The 19,041-nt window shown below is 43.2% G+C and overlaps 2 protein-coding genes across 4 annotated transcripts in view; one reads left to right on the forward strand and one right to left on the reverse strand.

Annotated features, from left to right (window-relative positions):
- Positions 1-10,119, reverse strand: part of Hs2st1 (heparan sulfate 2-O-sulfotransferase 1) — a 132,886-nt gene extending 122,767 nt beyond the window's left edge. For both annotated transcript variants that reach the window (XM_051194704.1, XM_051194705.1), the window contains exon 1: positions 9,865-10,119. In XM_051194704.1, the coding sequence (XP_051050661.1) occupies positions 9,865-9,988 (124 nt within the window). In that variant the 5' untranslated portion in view covers positions 9,989-10,119. The remainder of the gene's footprint in view (positions 1-9,864) is intronic.
- Positions 10,120-10,784: 665 nt separating this feature from the next.
- Selenof (selenoprotein F) overlaps positions 10,785-19,041 on the forward strand; it is a 29,259-nt gene continuing 21,002 nt past the window's right edge. For both annotated transcript variants that reach the window (XM_051194708.1, XM_051194706.1), the window contains exon 1: positions 10,785-10,949. In XM_051194708.1, the coding sequence (XP_051050665.1) occupies positions 10,875-10,949 (75 nt within the window). In that variant the 5' untranslated portion in view covers positions 10,785-10,874. The remainder of the gene's footprint in view (positions 10,950-19,041) is intronic.

Below are 19,041 nucleotides of genomic sequence, written 5' to 3' on the forward strand. Positions count from 1 at the left end.
AAAATATGGAAGTATACAATATGTAACAGAATACAATTCACAACACCTGGCTCCCAATTAAAAATCATCTGCCTAATTTGTACAGAGGTAAGAAAGTCTTGGCCATAATAAACAGAAATGTAAACCAATAAAAGTAACTCAGAAATGACAGGGATAACGATTTAATAAGCAAAAGAATTATAACAAAGTTCCATTTTCCAAGAAACTATAGGAAAGCAAGCACATCTTAACAGCAGATAACTTACTGAACATCCAAACTGAACTTCTATAATTGGTGGTAGGGAGGTGTGTGTGTGTGTGTGTGTGTGTGTGTGTGTGTGTGTGTGTACACGCACGCGCATGCACATGCTAACTAGAGTTAGAGACATTATACAGTACAGAAATACGAATTACTGAACTATAGACAATGTTAAAAAGTATTTAAAAGAACAAGTCTGGGGAAATGAACAGACACCACAGGGCACTGACAAGTCCATGCAGCCCAATATATGAGCTTCTGAAGGACGGGAAATAACACAGAAAAACAATTTGAAGAAAAATAGCCCAAATGTTCATACATAATAATAACTATAAATACCTAGGTCCAAAAAAGTTCAGAAGCCCCCAAGGGTTTCAGTCAACTTTGCATGACTGTGAAAATGTATCAGAGAAACAAACTCAAAGAAGAAAGCACTATCTTTATCTTGGCTCAGGGGTTCCGAGGTTTAAACCCACAATCAGCTGGCTCCATTCCTTCTGGCGTGTGTGAGGAAGAGCATTAAGGTGTAGGAACCACAGTACAATGCTGTGGACAGCATAGTGGCCTCCTAGGAACACAGTCAACACTTGGAGACACACACTAACCCCACCCTCACCCCGTCCACTCACTCCAATGAGCTTGAGGTCCACGTCCTCACCACCTCCCAATACCTCCGTCAAATCTGAAACCATCAATGGATTACCCAATGAACTCGTCATCTAATCACTCCCTAGAAGCTGTACCCCTAAACCAGCCCTGGGTACCAAGCCCTCTCAACACAAATGGGCTCTGAGAGAACATTTCATACCTGACCCACAAGAAGCAACAGCAAGGGTCATTAAAATCAAATCATTTAAGATCTACTGAAAAACCATAAAAGCCAACAAGAGAAAGAGATATATCACATATAGTGGAACAAAGACACAAATCATAGCAGGAATCACGGCGCCAAAAATCTTCAAAGCTCTGACAAAAAATATTAATGTTGACTTCCACATTCAGCAAAAATATTTTTCAAACATCAAGGCAAATAAATGCTTTTATAGACATACAAAAACGAAAAGAATTCACACCAGATTTTCTCAGTGTAAGTAATGACATAAAAGTCTTACAGAATGAGAGAAAAATGAAAATCTGCATGAACACAAAGGAGTCAGGAACACTGAGACAATAAAACACACAAGGAAAACATAAAAGGCTTAAAGAACGTTTGCATTTCCTTAAGAGATAATTGGCTACTTAACACAAAAATAATAATGTACTGCAGATGTACAACAATGGTAACAAAATTTATGGTACGTATTATACCATAATTCATAAAGAAACCACATTTACATGCACAAAGCACTGCTAGTGGCCCTTGCAACTTGGGAAAGAAAATAAGAGACCTGTTTTCAGCCCAAAACAGAGGAAGTCAAAGAACAGATGGAACAAAGAAATCAAAGGTAGCCCAGAGACTGACAGCTAATGACATCAAACTACACAAAAAGTAAACGCTTTGAACATTCCATTTACAGACAGAGATTGTAAAGTTAGATGTGAGATTCAACTCCATGCTGACTAAAAGAAATCTTTAGTAATGGAGTTGTCTCAACAGTGCTTACTGAGAAAGCATGAACACCTGAGTGTGAATCCCAGTACCCACATAAAGTACCGCCACCCGGCGCTGGAGCCCAGTGCTGGGAAGACAGGCAGATCTCCTAGGCTCAGTGGTTAGACAGTCCAGCAGAAGCACAAACCTACAAGTTCAGTGAGACAACCTGTGATGTGTGATACTGGTTGTCAACCTGACTGCATCTGGAATCAACTAAAACCAAAGCAGCTGGGAACAACTGAGCTTTTCCTGACTGGATCATTTGTGGTAGGAAGACCAACCCTCAACCTGGGCCACACCTTCTTTTGGCAGCCAACATACCTGCTTGCCTTCACTCTACTGGCAAGTTCATTTATCCTGCTGCTGGGACATTCCTTCGCTGGGATCAGAATCTCCTTTTATAGGATTCCAACATATTCTGAAGACCAGCTGAGACATCCAGCCAAATGACCTGAACAACTTTTTGGATTCTTGCCCTTTCCATAAGGAGACAGACATTGTTGGATTAGGCAGACCACAGCCTGTAAGCCACTCTAATAAAGCCCCTTCAAAACATACATATACATGTGTTACATATACATATACATGATTACATATAATACACATACAAATGCACACACATATTCTATCAGTTCTGTTTCTCTATAGAAACCCTGACTGCTATATACCCTGTCTCTAAAACTAAGATGAAGGCACAGGGAGATATTCAAGCAAGAAGACTAGAGTTCAAATCACCAGAATTCATGGAAATCCTGGGTAGACATTGTGACCCACCTAAAATCCCAGCCTTCAAAGGTGATGGGGTAGCCTTAGTTCAAGCTGGTGAAACTAGCAGGATCTGTGAGCTCTAAAACTAAGAGGACCTGCCTCCAAAAAACCAGTAGACAGGACAATCGAAGAGTCTTGACATTAACCCTGGACACCCACATGAACATGCACAGAACCTACCTGTACACCCATATAATGCAAATATGAATATACACAGGCATACACCACATGCTCAGGGATATGAAAAGAAAAAAAAATTGTTGAGAAGCAAATGACAAAGACATCCCACCATCACTCTCTGGCATCCATTAACAAGACAGGGAACCACGTCATCCTGGCACCTGTCAAAAGAAAAGCACCTACATTAACATCACACAGAGTAGGCATCTGGCTTAGGCCATTTTATGTTGCTGATGGGGGATGTCCTTCTGTGTGCTGTGAATATGTTTCTCTTATTGGTTGATGATAAAGCTGGTTTGGCCAATAGACAGGCAGGAGGTAGCCAGGCAGGAAATTAAGGTAGGGCAACCAGACTAGAAAAAGGCTGGGAAGAGGAACGTACAGAGTGAGTCCTGGGAAAGATGCCAAGTAGCTAGAGAAAGCAAGAGTCCTGTGCATTCTCCGATAAGCCAATGGCATGTGGAAATACACAGGTGAATAGAAATAGGTTAATAATTAAGAGCGAGCTAGCCAATAAGGAGTCTGAGCCTCTGTGTGTTTATTTTTGGACTGAACGGCAGAACTGGAAGGGACAGAAACTTCCGTCCACAGTAAATAAAGGGAAACTTACTTCCACAAAGGTGTAAAGCCTAGAAAGTTCAAAACCCAGGAGCCAGCATGGTGGGGAAGTGGCAGGAGGAGACCACCTCCCATGATGTTGCTTTAGGAACTGAGTCTCCAACACATACACTTGTCTCAGAGCAAAGGATAGTAACACAGATGAAGTAAGTTATCTCATCCCCAAAGGGGCTGACTACCAAGACATGGTCCTCAGACATCTTCAAACCTCACCATAGTACCTCAAATTCAGACTCTGGCAGGACAAATTAAGCAGAAAGAAAAACACGAGACACAGAGGCCTGAAATAGTACCAAACCAGACATGTACAGCACACATCAGCCTACAACAACAGAATCAACTTTTCACACTCACTTGGAACACCAAGACAGTGTATCATTTTATTTCCTTTGAAAATAGACTCTCATTGCTATATTTTGAGACAGAGTTTCACTGTATTACACACACTGGCCTTAAGCTCATCATAAGCAATCTCCAGTGTCAGCATCCAAAGTAAATGGGACTACAGATATGCACTAACATACTAGGCTTTACGTATCTTTTTCATTAACAAACGCCACTATATATTTATTGTGTAAAGCATGTTGCTCTAGAAATATGTATGCACTGTTTGATGGCTAAATCAAGTTAACAAACCACGCGCCATACTTCCCAAACTTGTTTTCTATTATGACATACTTGGTTTATAAGAACACACTGCCATCACTACAGTTACTGAACAGTTAATAGTTAGCTTGAAAGGACTGAGGACCACCTTGGAGACAAGCCTCCAGGCATGTCTGGGTTAGATCATTGGGTTAGATCAGTCTCTACCTGTGAAGGATTATCTAGATTATGTTAGTTTCTGAGCTGCCTGTAAGGCATTATCTGGATCAGGTTCATAACTGTGAATACTATTATTCTTTGAGGAATTCTGGACAGAATAAAAAGGAGACAGCAAGCTGAGCACCAGCATCCATGACTGTTTCCTGGCTGTGGATCCTTGTGGCCAGCTGCCTCCAGCTCCTGTAGCCATGGCTTCCCCGCCACGACTGACTGTACCTCAGACTGTGAGCCAACACAAAACTTCTCCCTTAAATTGCTTTCCTCACAGCAACAGAAAAAGCAATGGATCTAGTTACCACACTGTAAATAGAAATCTAAACTTCTTCCAATTGATGTAAACATTTGTGTTCTTTAAATATATCCCCATCTCTTACCCCTCAAATTCCAGTCCCTGGTAACTACCAATCTACTCTCTGCCTTTTTAAAGTCCAAGTTTCTTAGATTCCACACATAAGTGATAACACAGTGTTTGCTTCCTGTGCTTGGCTTATCCCACTTAACATAATTTCTTCTAGGTTCTTCTCACAGCTAATTAGCACACAATCATAGCACGTGTGACAAATTATTTTTATTCCTCCATCCATGGTCACAAGGTTGACTGAATCCTTTGGCTGTTGTAAATAATTCTATAATAGACAGGATGGTGCAGAAATCTTTTTGACATACTGATTTCATTTTCTAGGAACCTAGAGCCAGTAATGGAACTGCTGGATTATGAGGCAATTCTCATTTTAGTTTTTGATGAACCTCTATCCCATTTTCCATGCTGGCTATATTAATTTACATTCCTATCACCAGTGTAAAGGGTTTCCCTTTCTCCACATTTGTCCAACACTTGTTGTCTTCCAACTTTCCGGTAACAGCCACTCTAAGTTATGTAGAATAATGTCTCATTTTGTATTTCCCCGGCAATAAATAATGCTGAGTGTTCTTGCATATACAAGATTCTACACTTGGCTTGCCTGTCTCAGTACAGCAGAAATAAATGAGTCTACCAAGAAAGAAGTGATTGTTTTTTTTATATGTCAGGCTACTCTCAGACTTGGGAATGTTTACAGAAGTGTCTTAGAGGTAGAACCCAAGTCTCAACAGAAAATTCAGTAGTTTCTTATGTGCCTTACGTCAACCTGAAGCTGAGCTTCAGTGTCCAGTGTGCCTGCATTTGGAAAGTAACCTGTGAGAACCCATAGAATTGACTCCATTCCATCTTGACTTAAGGTCAGATAGTTTAAACCTACTCCTGCTTTATTAAGGTGAAACAACAGGATGTCTTGCCTGCACAACAGAATACTTAGTTCAAGGTGAAGCTACTTGGTGTTTTGAGTAATTAAAGGGGTAATTGAGGCTGTTTGTTCCTTCGTAAGGAAGTCTTTTGCTTTCTCCCTTTTCAATTGTAGTACATAGGAAGTTTGAGCAATAAGCTTGAAGTGGATCACAGTACTCGTGGATGGCCTCCTGAATCTGTCTTGTCTTTAGTCTGTTTCTTGCTCAATCCACACTCCCCTTTTCAGGTATGAACTAGACTAGTCGGCTGGGCCAGACAGTAACCCACACTGTGTAAAGTGTTATTGGCTGTAGCATAACAGGTCTCAAGAGTTTGATCCGGAAGCACATGGTTTTCAGAAGTTCTGACTAAGGTTGCTCAAACTGTATCAAATATTTGTGATTTTATTTTTAACCAGTTCAGGGAACTCTATCATCCTTTGTAAATCTGATAGAGCTACATAGGCAGTTTACTAAATTCAGACATCTTGATGTATGTATATGTATGAATATGTTCTCGAAGTCTAATGAATTTCAAGTGAAAAAGACTGGAGTATAAAACCAACTGGGCTAAGAGAACACAAAATATGAATAGCATATGAATAGCAGGATTTACATGGGAAAACAAATTATTTACTATATTTGCCATACATAGTTATTCATCAGAAGACATTATAATAAATCTTTACACACAAATAAATGGCTTAAAAGGCAAATGAAAAATAAAAACTAGAAACTATTCTACTTAAGTACAGAGAATACCCACCATCTTGATTCAGTAAAGTCAACATGAAAACTACTTGCCTAAATTGACAAAGTCTGTGTAAAATTAACCTTTCTGTGTAAGCAAAATACACCACAACTGAGACAAATGCAGACTTAGAGGAAAGAAGATATAAGAACAAAATATTTACCTTAATATTTAAAAACCCAAATAATGAAAAAGTAGCAAATTATCCCAATAAAGAAGAACTAACAAGTAAAAACCAGTAAGACTGTAACAGAAAGTTAAATGTGAGTTAACAGCATATCTTTTCACAGCCTCAGAGTGGCAAAGGGTAACCCTGAGCATTTCTAGCACTTGTGTCTCTGGTGATACAGATTACTATAACCACCGGGAGTAAAAGTTGACAAGTAACACGTATCCTTTGACCCAGACATCCCCCCCAGTGAAGAAATGACATTAGAGTGTAAAGAGAAGCATGTGAAGATGCTCCAACACTGCTTGTAATAACAAGAAAAGAAGCCTTACAAGTGGAGGAGGTTGTGGAGGCACAAAAACTACCTACTACTGACATAGTTATTTAGGATATATGCATAATTTATTATATAGTCATTAGAATATGTCAGATTTAGACATCCTGACATGGAAAGAGGTTTATAGCATTAAGTAAAAAGCAAGCTGTGGGATAACATATAACAATAAGGTGTAGGAATATCTTTTTTAAGGAAAAAAAAATAACCTATAAAGTAGAAAACTATAATATTGAGAGCTTTAGGGATTTTTATTTAGATAATTTCCCAATAGGCCAGTGACTATACCATATTTTTTTAATATATCTATTGCTTTATTACAGATCCCATCATAGGATATTGTTGACTTTAACCAAGTCACATTATAGTCATTAACAGACATTACAATCCTTTGGAATCTTCTACAACAAAAATAAACAATAAAAACTACTTTTAAGGGCAAAATGTTTATTAGCTTTCTTGTGCCAAAGTAAAAATGCTTTTTAATGTTGCAGTTTTACAATTACAGCAAACAACCAAAGATTTTCTTCTTCAATAGCAGAAACAAGCTATTTCAGTCCATTTCATTGAGTAATATAATTATGTTCATTACATGGATATAAACAAGGGGCAAGACATTAAACCAATTCCTTTGTGTCAGAAATTGCGTTTTCTCAGAATGATGTTCATTCTCAGCAAAACATGCATTGATAATACAATTTATAAATGCTACTCAAACAGCGCAATTGAAGTATAATGTCCAGAGAGTCTGGAATTGCCTGGTGTAATTACAGGAGTTCTTATTTAGGAATCAAACATACCTGAGCTCCAATTCTGACTCTGCCACTAAGAGACAGTCTTGAACAAATTATATAATTTTAGGATTATTGTGTATCTGGAAAATTGATCTCTCTGCTGTTCTTGGAAAACCAAGAATATCACAGGATGAAAGTTATCTAGTGACTGCCACGTCCTTTTGTCTTTCCTTCCTAAGGAGTCAGAACAATGGGCAGTCTCTCTGAGTACTGCCTTTTAAACAAGACTTTTTTTTTTTTTAAAGGGTGAGAGGTAGTGGGAAGGAGGCAAAGTGGAGTGTGCATCTACAGTAACTCTTCAAGGTGAGGAAGTAAGAGGCCAGGAGTTCAGGTCCAGCCTGGGCAACTCAAGACACCTGTGTCTTTTAAAAATAAAAATACTTAGAAAGACATCTAATCAGAACATTAATGAGCAGACATTAAGGAACACATTTTCTTTGTCACGTATGCATCTCCAACTACTCAGGTGTTCTTACAATTGAGAGCTGTCCTTGAAAAAAAAAAAAAAAAAACCAACAACATAGTAGTGCTATGTAGCAGCACACCCTGGTCTTGAACCTACCATCCTCTGGCATTAGCTTTTAGAGTGTTGGAATTGCAGGCATTTCTCAGAATTACTCATTGTGGTACATATTTGCTGTTTCCCGTAGAGCTATTATTTGATGCACACTTACTAATCCTGGCAGAGGATTTTTTTTTTTTTTTCTCAAATGAAAATCATGAAGAAGTGTATTATCCTATCTGTGGCATTATACAACGTCAGGTAAGTTTGCATGTAAAATCATTCAGGTGGCGTATAGGTACATCTTCCAAATACTACAGGAAAAAAAAAATGTTAGGCAAGGAAGAAAATCTGCAGTGCTTCCTAGAAATTATAACTAGAGAATTCCAAATAACAATACAAAAGTATAATACAAAATCTGATTTTAACTAACTTTTTAAACTTATTGCAAGATGAGTCACTTTCTTCCTGTAAAACTGAATCATGAATGAGGCCAGACTATGACTGTAAATACTGTGGAAACGAAGCCATATTAAAAGCAAAGGTCTACAGTTTAGCCTTCAATATTTAAAGTATTTTTAGCATACAAAACCTTTTAAAAATTACTGTAAATACATTCAATAGTTCTTCACTTTTCACTCTAGAAGCTTTGACTCCTCTTTCAAACTTAGCTGTGTATCCAATCAAATGTATTTAACGTTCTTCGATAACACCATTCTTTAAAATATGTTCAAGGCTTTTGTAAAATCTACCAAACCTTGGAAACAGAGACTGTATGTAAAATTTAAATTACTTTCTGCTGCTTTTCTTAAAAATTAACTCACACTCCCCAGTTACAGCTAGCTGTTCCTCGGGGTAACTTTAAATCGTATTTAAGAAGCTGACTAGGTGAACGTGTACGCAAAAACCGCTTCCCATTTCCAAATTACATCCCCGAAGCTGATTTCTAAGTGCCACGAACACTCTTAAATTAAAAAGCGTCAGTCATTAAGTCTCCCTTCTTCCAGAGCTCTTCCACATCCCGAAGCTCTCCACTATCCGGAAGCACCGACTATCCGCCACAGCCTCACGCCCCAGTTTAGTGTTTCGAGCATCTTTACCCACTCCAGCGCTGACAGAAACGCTTCAGGGTACCCATATGGTTAGCCTTCCCCAGCTCCATTCCTTTCACAAGGTGAGCACTGTAATTCCGAACCTTCAACGCTCCCTTCTTGTACATGCAATCAAATCACCTTACTCAGAAAGAACTTCAGTGCCCAGGACGTGTCGTGTCGTGTCGGTGCCGTCGGAGCTTTCCGCCCGCTCCGCTGTCCCACACGGCCAGCCTCTGCGCTGCCAGTCCTGGGGTCCCGTGCTGCCCTCCGCTCCGGCACGCCACTCGCTCACTACAGTGAGCCGCCCTTGCTCCCCATCAACCCCGGAGTCTCTGCACTTCTGCCCAATGCCCTCGACGAACCTCCCCGCGACCACCACCGCCAAACGAGCCCGTGCCCAGGCGCCCCTCATTCGGATCCCAGTCCCCACCGCCGCGCACAGCTGGAGCTTTCCAGAACGCCTCGGAAGAGACGAGAGGATGGGCGCCCGTGTCCTCCAGCAGCACCGGCTCCTCCGTGCAGGCTTGGGTCCCCCGCGTCCGCGGAGGCCGACGGGGCAGCGGATGGCCGGAGACCCCGCGCGTGCAGCTCGCACTCCAGCTTCCCTCCCCGCTGGCGTGCCTGGGTCCCCGCTCCCGGGACTCCCGAGACCCCCGCGGACGCCCCCTTGCTAACGCCGGCAGTGCCCACCCGCCAGCCCGGCCCGGCCCCGGCGCACCGCTCGGCTGCCTCACCTAGCTTCGCCCGGGACTCCTCCAGCTTCTGGATCTGGTTCTCCAAGAAGAGCATGGCCACGGCGAAGGCCACCACCGCCAGCAGCTGCAACTTGGGCGGCATCATAATCCTGAGGAGCCCCATGAAACCCGCTGCTCGAGATCAAGACATGCCGCGGGGGGCGGGGAGCGGGGCCCCGCGGGCGACCGAGGCGCCGGGAGCAGACCCCGACCCGGGAGCTGCGCGGACTGCCGCGCCGCAGCGACCCCTCCTCCGCTCGGTCTCCCGCACGCCCGCCCGCCCGCACGCGGGAGCCAGCGCCGGCCGCCCGGCGCACGCCTCTCCTCAGCCCACCCGACGGCCCTGGCGCCCTCCCGCCGCCGCCTGGCTTCGGGACCCTGCGGCCGCACGCCCTCTCCCCTCGCTTCCTCCCTTCCCTCCCTCGGCCGCTCTCGGCCGCGCGCCCCTCGAGCAGCGAGCGCTGCGGCTGCGGCTGCGCCGCCCTCGCCCCGCCCCCTCCCCTCCCCCCTCGGCCACCACGCGCACGCCTTGACGCACGCTGCCGGGCAACCAGAGGCTCCACCCCCATCCTTCCCCCGACAGCGGCGTTCATTGGTCCGAAGAGCAGCCGCCTAGCGCCCCTTTGGATCGATTTACGGTTGGGTTCCTCGACGCGCGGGGGGGGGGGACTCAAGCAAGGCGGCATTTGATTGGGTCAGTTCGGGGAGGGAGGCGGGGCTAGAAGTGGAGGCGCTGGGGCTTCGCGGACAGCCGACGCGGGGTCGTGAATGAGAAGCACCGGGGTAGGGGGTTAAGGAAATGCCTGATTCGAACCTCTAAGAGAACCTGACGAGTTTTTAATAAGCGATCGCCGTGACGCTGCTGTGGCCGCCTGACTACTCTCCGCCTGTGTGGGAGGGTAGGCTCGCAGCAGGGGCCTCTGGCGGCAGGTCTCGCATCAGGCATCGCAGTGGACGTCCCCGGGACACGGGGTCCTCGGGCGCCTGAAGATTGACGGGGGAGCGCAGGGATGGCGGCCGCGCAGGGAGGCTGGCTGCGGCCCGCTGTAGGGCTGCGCTTGCTGCTGGCGACGGCGTTTCAAGCGGTGAGTGCGGATCGCCCGTGGGGCTGCCTCGGGGCGGTCGGAGGATGGCGGAGGAGGGTCAGAGCCGCGGCCTCGCAGGGGCCCGGCCTTGGAATGGCCTTCCTCAGTGGCCGCTTCCATCCGGAATGAAACGTGGCAGACACTTCCAGCCGGGGCTCTATAGAGAGGCCATGGGCTTCTCACTCCAGGCAGCTAAAGTCGGTTTGCCAAGAACGCAGTGGGCACAAAAAGTCGGCAATGCTTAGAAAGGAGGGAAGTTTCTCGTAGTGGGACAGGAGTGGAAACTACACTCCCAAATCTTAAAGGGACAGCTTCGTGGTTTTGGTCCAGACGGGAGTTTTCCTTCATTAACAAACATGCATCGATTCTGAATCTGCTAATTTTGACTTACTTAGCTAATTATGAAACAACTATATTAGTTGTCAAACCTTTATGGAGGTTTGTAATCCATATTTACATGCCTTCTGCTTGGGGTATTTTGTTCATGATTTGGAAAGATTATACCATAGGTCTGTAAGTACTTAGACTTTTTCATACCGGGAGAAAAGGGGTGGGTAATTTTGCAAACATTGTTTCTGCTTTGGTTACTTTGTCCAAAGGGTAGATTTCTGACATTGTAATACAATGTTGTTATTCAGGCACCTGGTACCTAAGAAATTACTTAAGACCAATGGAAACATCCTTTTAAACTTTGTAGACTCTAGAGATTAATGGTTTGTTTACCTTCCCATCATAGATCATTTTAATTTCTTAGAATTACCACAAGTTACAAAGAAGCAATGTTTCATGCTACCTTCTAAACTTCAATAGACAATCGCTTTGTAAGTAAACACCCCCCACAAAGATATAAAAAGAAAACAAAACCCTTCGAAATCAGTGTTTTACAAATTTGACCATCCCTCTTGAATGCACTTGTCTGAGCTATTTGAAAATCTAAAGCCATAGTTCATAATCAGCGTCATTAGCTTGGACTATTTACTCTGCTGCTAACCTCTCATATCCCACTAGACTAAACTTATTTTTCACCACAGTCTCAGGACAACATCCCAGAAGAGCAAACGCTTACAGTGCACTTAAGACCTTGCCATGGAAATCACATATCCCTCCTGGAAGACAACTAAAAGTAGAAAGCAAGATCCTCTAAACAGATCCAAACTCCATCACATTATACTTGTCAGAGAAAGCCACAGGGAAGTAGCCACAGCCATAAGAGAAATGACACAGTTGCATTGCAGAGCAGTGTTCGGACCAGGACCAGAAGAGGAAGTTTATGTCTGTGTGCCACAGTGGCCACCCACCAAGTCTAACGCAAAGCTCAGATGTCATTTCTGACTCCTTCCTTACTGTATTCACCCCACATACTGATAATTACCAAGCCTTACTAATTTTTACTTCCTAATATGTCTGAAAATCAATTGTTAAAATTTCCAGTCACCCCAAGACCTTTCTTATAAGAAATAATAGCCTCCTAGTTTTTCTTTGAATTGCTTCTTTTCTTTCCCCCCCCCCCTCTTTTATTGCTTTGGAGCCTGTCCTGGAACTAGCTCTGTAGACCAGGCTGGCCTCAAACTCACAGAGTTCTCCCGAGTGCTGGGATTAACGGCGTGTGCCACCAACACCTAGCTTGTATTGCCTATTTCTATATTGAGAATCTAAATAAAAATCACCTTTACCAGTTTCCTAATTGCCCAAGCCAAAAAATATGTTCCTTTAAATTCTCTGTATTTCCACTCTTTGGTTCAAATTAGTCATTAAAACCATAAAACTTTCCAAGCCAGTCACCTAATTTTGTTTCCAACCAGGCCAGTATACCCATGTACCTGGAATTACCTTAAGAGCTTCATTAACTGGTTTTCACGTCTAATTTTTTTCTAATTCCACCTACTACATCTATAACGGTGGTTCTGTGGTTCTTAATGCTGCAACCCTTTAAAGCAGTTCCTCATGCTGTGGTGACCCCTAACCATAAAAATACCTCTGTTACTACTTTATAACTATAACTTTGTTACTGTTATGGACTGTAATGTAAATATCTTTCACATGGTTCACTCAGCCTCAAAAGGGTTGTGACCCACAGGTTGAGAACTTTTCTGAAATTAAATCTGTTGTACTGAAAACTCCCGCTTGCTTTTAAGATATTTTGTCTTTAAGTGTCCCTTAGCAGGGCATCCAGTTATCTACCAGGCTTATTCCCCGGCGTTTGCTTCTTCCACTTGGTGAAGAAAATGATGTAAAGAGTACTCGCTCCTGCAAATTTCATGCAGTTGGTTCTCCCTCAGAAGCTCTCTCCTGCCCATAAAAATGTGACTGTCTTCTACTTTCCATCTAACCCTCCTTCTGTCGCTTGGGTCTAAAGTTTGATTTAGGAATCAACTCGGGTCCTTAGGCTTGGCAGCAAGAACCTTTGCCCACCGAGCCATCTTGCCACCCTTCAGTTTTCAGCAAAGAAATCACATCCTCCAGGAAATTAATCTCTCTGTACTCAAACTAAGCTGGGAGCCAGTCTGTGTGTCAGTGGCAATTACTACTTGATCTCTTAGTCCAATCTATCATAGTTTCTTAAAATTTGACATTTTCCCACTGAGCTCACATTAAAGAAAGGCCAGTCCCTGATTATCTGTTATCTGTACTGACATACATAGAGAGGGATGCCATACCTTCAGAGCTAAGTAACATTTCATGAGTGGTCTAGGGCATCTACAAGCTAAGGACTGATAACATGAACAGATCTTGAAGGTTACTATAGACCTATTCCAGTGAGCTTTCTATAGCTCTGTCACTAGCAGCCATTGGCTGGTGTGTCATTGACATCTGATGGTGCAGATGCAAGTGTTATGTTGAAATCTAGAGGAAAAGGATGTAAAGAACTAGGTTCACACTCAGAAACTTTCCTGGTAATTACATGATCCTTGATACTAAGTATATACTAGACTGAAACTTCTTATCACCTTCATTCCCTTCTGCGGATGAGAGCCACAAGTAAGTTCACACTATCTTACAATGATATCTTCAAATAAGTCCATAGGTCATTAGTCACAACTATAGCATTCCATTTAGGTATTCTCCAAGCCATCTTTTATAACCAAAATCAGTATCTCCCCCCCTTCTCCATGATACTATGGTATTTAGTTTAGAAAGAAAAAAAACATTAAGAAGCCTTTTCTGGGAGCTGGAGAGATGGCTCAGTGGTTTAGAGCACTGGTTACTTGCCCAGAGGTCCTGAGTTCAATTCCCAGTAACCACATGGTGGCTCAGTGGCTCACAACTACATATAGTGGGAGCTGATCCCTTCTGGCATAGTCGTACAACCAGAAAGAGGACTCACATTAAATAAATAAATCAAACTGTTAGGTAAACATGTTTTCTAATTTTAACTTTTAATAATTATAATCTAAAGCAGATTAATTTACTCTCATTTTTAATTGTCTCCTGTTGTTCCTTGTGAAGTGTTTAGCTAGAATGCAGTGCTTAACTTCATTTACTCTCCAGACTTAGGAAGTCAGCCGGGCTTGCTGGTGCCTCCCATAGTCTCAGCAATTGCTTATAGTCACAGCATTCTGGAGGATGAAATGAGAGGAGCGGACATTTGAAACTAGCCTGGGCTACATATAACAAGCTCCAGTCCAGCCTAGCCTACATAACAAGACTGTCTCAAAAGAAGAAGCAAAAGGCAAAGTTACAGACTGTAATTTCTCCTCCTAGTCTGTCATACTAGCTTCTACCCCATGTTAGGTTTACCCTGTGTCTCTCCCTCACCGAGGGGAGCACAGGGAGCATTTTGCTTTTAGTTCTCTCTGTACCATGTCTGTTCACTTGCAGCCTCGGCAGTGCAAATGCTCCCAGTCCTCCCTGCTTCCCATTGGCATTAATGTGACTGCAGCTTCTGCGGGTGATGCTGAGCCATAATCGGGTCCCAGAGTTTAAATAAATAAAACGGTGCCTGCCCAGAACCCTGGTTCACACATACGGGTCACCCACCCTCACTAAGCTCAGACGTCACAACTCCCTGTAGTGACACTCACTTTTCAGGATGCCTGGTGTTTATGAGGAAAAAAGCCTCGGCAATGAAAAGGGTGTGCCGGGTTACGGGAATACAGAAAGAAGTTTGACAGATGCTTAGATTTTGCAAAAGGGGGAAAGACCAAGCAAAGTGTGCACTTGGCATGCTGGGAATCAAAGGCGGGGACCGTACTGTGGACTTCTTGACCCCTGAAGTGGAGATTAGCTCATGCTTAAACAAGTTTGAGAATTGTTTAGTGTCTGCACCGCTAAGTAGCCGTGGTTTTAAGTTAGTGGAAGTGCACACTTAGCTTAGCTGGGCTCACAGCAGATGACATAACCTAGAAATATATTCTGAGCATGTGTAAAGGTTAGAACAGAGCATTTTAGTGTAGCCTAAAGGAGCGCTTTAATAAAGCTGCTCAGAACTGGTATCGGTCCTTTGTTCAGATCATACACATGTCCATATTCACAGTCATCCTTTGTGAAAAACAGTAGAATGAACTGTGCGTCCTGGAGTCCAAAACAGTCATCACCGTCTGGCCACAGTTCAGTATCTTTCCCATGTATCTTGTGAACCATGGGTAGCACAATTACAGTTGTCAGTATTTTTCCTGTTACTGAGAATCTTATTTTGGTGCACGGTTCTTGAGGCTGCATAGTACAAGACTGAACAGCTACATCGGATGAGCGCCCTGACTTTACTCCTAGTGGAGAAAGGGAAAACTGCAGTAGCAACCTCCCCACACAAGAACTGCATGAATCAACTCATAAGAGCCTCCATACCTCTAACCAGACCTCACCTCCCTACACTGTATTGGGGAATGAGATGTTGACCACATGGGTTTAGGTGAGGATGTACACATTCAGACCATTACAGAAGTTTTAAAGGCTGGCTAGGATTAGACTCTCGTGTGTGTGTGTGTGTGTGTGTGTGTGTGTGTGTGTGTGTGTGTGTGTATGTATGTATGCAGCTACATGTGCTTGGCAGAGACCAGAGATGAATCATCAGGTGTTATCTAGTGCTCGCTCCCTTTTGGAAAAGGGGTCTTTTACTGAGCCGAGAGCCAGTGTGTGGCTAGATAAGGTCACCAGCAAGCTCCAGGGACCATCCATCCCTCGGTGCCCAAACTCATGTTTATGTGGCATGCACTTTACCAACCAAGCCATCTCCCTTTTCCCAGGATTAAAATCTCTTTCTTTGTGTAGTCTTAGACATGTTTTCTTACCATTCTGTGTCTGTTTCCTTCCTAAGTGTAGTTATAGTAAATGGAATGACAATGTACTTAGCACAGTATCTGGTGGTTTTTAAGAACTTCCAGGAATGGCCATGCTGTTGGCGTTCATTATGTTACTATTCATTCTCTTTAACCCCGTCCATTTGTTTGTCTCCAAATTTGAAACCCACAGGTTTCCTGAGAGTAAGTTTGATGAAAGGATGGTGTGGGTGTAATTCGTGGGAATGGGTTACACTACTCCATGCACTTGTGTACAGGTGGAAGACAAAAGTCGATGTCTGTTGAAGGTCTTCTAAAATTTCTTGACCCAATGTTTGGAAAAAGGTTTCTGCACTGAATCTAGAGCTCCTCCCCTTTAACCCACTCTACCCCAGTGAGGTCCTGGGACCCAGCTGGCTTTGCACCCTCCATCTAGGGCTGAGTTATAGATGTACATTGCAGCCCCTAGCTTTTTAGGTGGTTGCTGATGACCCAAACTTAGGTCTCATGTTTGTTCTGCAAGCACTTTTCCCACTAAGCCATCTAACTCCCCAGCCCCAGTTTCTGCACGTTCTTAAGCAATTTGCAGTTTCCAAAGTGAATTTGATTTTATTGTGTTTCAATTACTGACTGACTGCAAAATAAATTCACATGAATGCAGTGGTGTAAAACACTTTATTTTGCTTTCGTGTTCAGTGGGTTATCAGTTTTCAGAAGGCACAGCAGGGGCTCGTCTGCTCCATGGTCCCTCAGACCTCAGTTGAAAGGCTGTAGTCTGAAATCTGAAGGTTCTTCACTCGAATGTTCAGTAGTTGAAAGCAGTGTCAGCTGGAGGTCTTAGTTGATCTCTGCATGGTTCTGTCCATGCTGTCTCTGGTTTAGGCTTTTTTTCAGTGTGGTGACTTAAGTCCCAAAGTTGATGCTTGGGGGTGGAGGGTGCAGCCAGGCAGACAACTCAACTTGGGTGCTGGCATACATGTGTGGGTGTGGGTGTGTGTGCGCACACACACACATACACGTTCTATGTTGGAGGACTGCCAGTCACATTGTAAGAACATGTGGGGTGATATGTACATATTAATGCAGCTATCTCCAATTTGCCATGTTGCTGTCTCTATTTTCAAGTTACCCTGTATAATTGGTCTTACTGATCGATCATTTTACTGGTGGGAAATTACAAGTGTCTTGTACCTAACTAGAGAATTGATCACGGAAAACTTCTAGTTAACTCACAGGTTCCTCCCACTTTGTTGAGATAGTTGATCAGTTTTGAAGATTATGTACATTCTCTTAAAGGTAGGGTTAAATACTTATGAGATGTCTGATTAGAATATTGACTGATAACCACCAATGAGATAGTCAGCATTTTGTGGGAACGTACTAGCAGTATTTTCACTGAACAATGTCAATGGACTTTAATCTTGCCAAATAGTTTAAAAGAAGTCTGACAGACTAGCTGGTGTGCCGATTTCAGCCAACCCTGTCATTTATTGGAGCACTCGTGTCTGTATTATCTGTGATTGCTTTTGTTTGGCAATGGCTGACTTGAGTATGTATGAAAGAAACCATTTTGCTACCAAAGTGAAATTGCTATCTGGCCCTTAGAAGCTTCCAGACCTTTTCTTATTGTAGAAGACTGACCCAGATTCAGTCAGTCTGACGTTTGGTCTATTGGAAACTGGCATTTACTGGATCATTTAACAAACAAGAGCTAACATGGGTGCTAGGAATAGAAATAACTTCATGCTTGTCATAAGAATCATGTGTTGACAGTTAGTAAAAAAAAAAAAAAAAAAAAACCCTAGGTTTACATAGTGTAGTGTTGTTGAATAGTTCTGGGCTTGTGTTTCTCAGTAAAGGAAAGTGCAATGGCTAAAGGTGAGTAAGTTACGGATTTTACAGAGAGAGCACCTAGAAGCCTGGCGCTGATTAGGTTCTCTCTTTAGACTTAAGGAAAATAGGAACAGCGGTGTGAGGACTAGTCTCACACACTTCAGGACCACAGGAATTCATGACTGGAAAGTGGGCAAGAGCCAGAGAGTGAGGAGAGATGGATCCCACTGCTGATGTAAGCTACAGAGGCAGGAAAAGCCTTAGAGGACTAGAGGGATGGCTCAGCAGTTAGAGCATGCGCTGCTCTCAGAGGACTCCAGTTCAATTCCCAGCACCTCCACAGGTGTCTGCATTAAGAGGAATTAAGGGGTTTTTTTTTTTTAATTATGAAATTAAAATGTCTTAAAATTGTAAAAGATTTGAGAACTCCTCGGGAAACAGACTGTGGAACTGTTACAGCTGTGGAATGGTTTGAGAACCTAGAGGGCTTCGGCCTGGCACATTGTTGACCAGGAAGCAGTTCCATTTTCCTAAGATGCCTACCACATCTGGAGGGCTAGACTTACAGAAGCAAAGCTACATTCCATCATAGGAAATTCTGAATTTGCAGCATCTAATGAAAATCAAATGAGGCTTTGGAAGCCTGAGCTCAGGAAAAGGGGTCATCCAATAAAATGGTATTTGAAGCCTGCATAAAATTGCAATGTCCCAAAAAGTAGGAAAGTACACCTAAGTACATAGGCCAGGCCTGTAAAACCAGTCACACTGTAGGATGGCAGGGTTAAAGCCTTTCTGGGCGACAGACTGAGTACAAGACCAGCCTGGACAACTTAGTGAGGACCTGTCTCAAGAGAGTAAAGAGGGGACTGGAGAGACGGCTCAGCAGTTGGCTTGGTTACTTTCTGTTCCTGTGAATATATATATATATATTCTTACAGAAGAAGGGTGTTTTGAATTTTAGTTCCAGGGATCCGTAATGACAGACACAGCAGGGAGACCAAGCAAAAGCTGAGATATCAAACTTGGAAGTAGGGCTAGGCTAT

This window comes from Phodopus roborovskii, unplaced genomic scaffold, assembly GCF_943737965.1.
Source record: "Phodopus roborovskii unplaced genomic scaffold, PHOROB, whole genome shotgun sequence".
Lineage (NCBI taxonomy): Eukaryota > Metazoa > Chordata > Mammalia > Rodentia > Cricetidae > Phodopus > Phodopus roborovskii.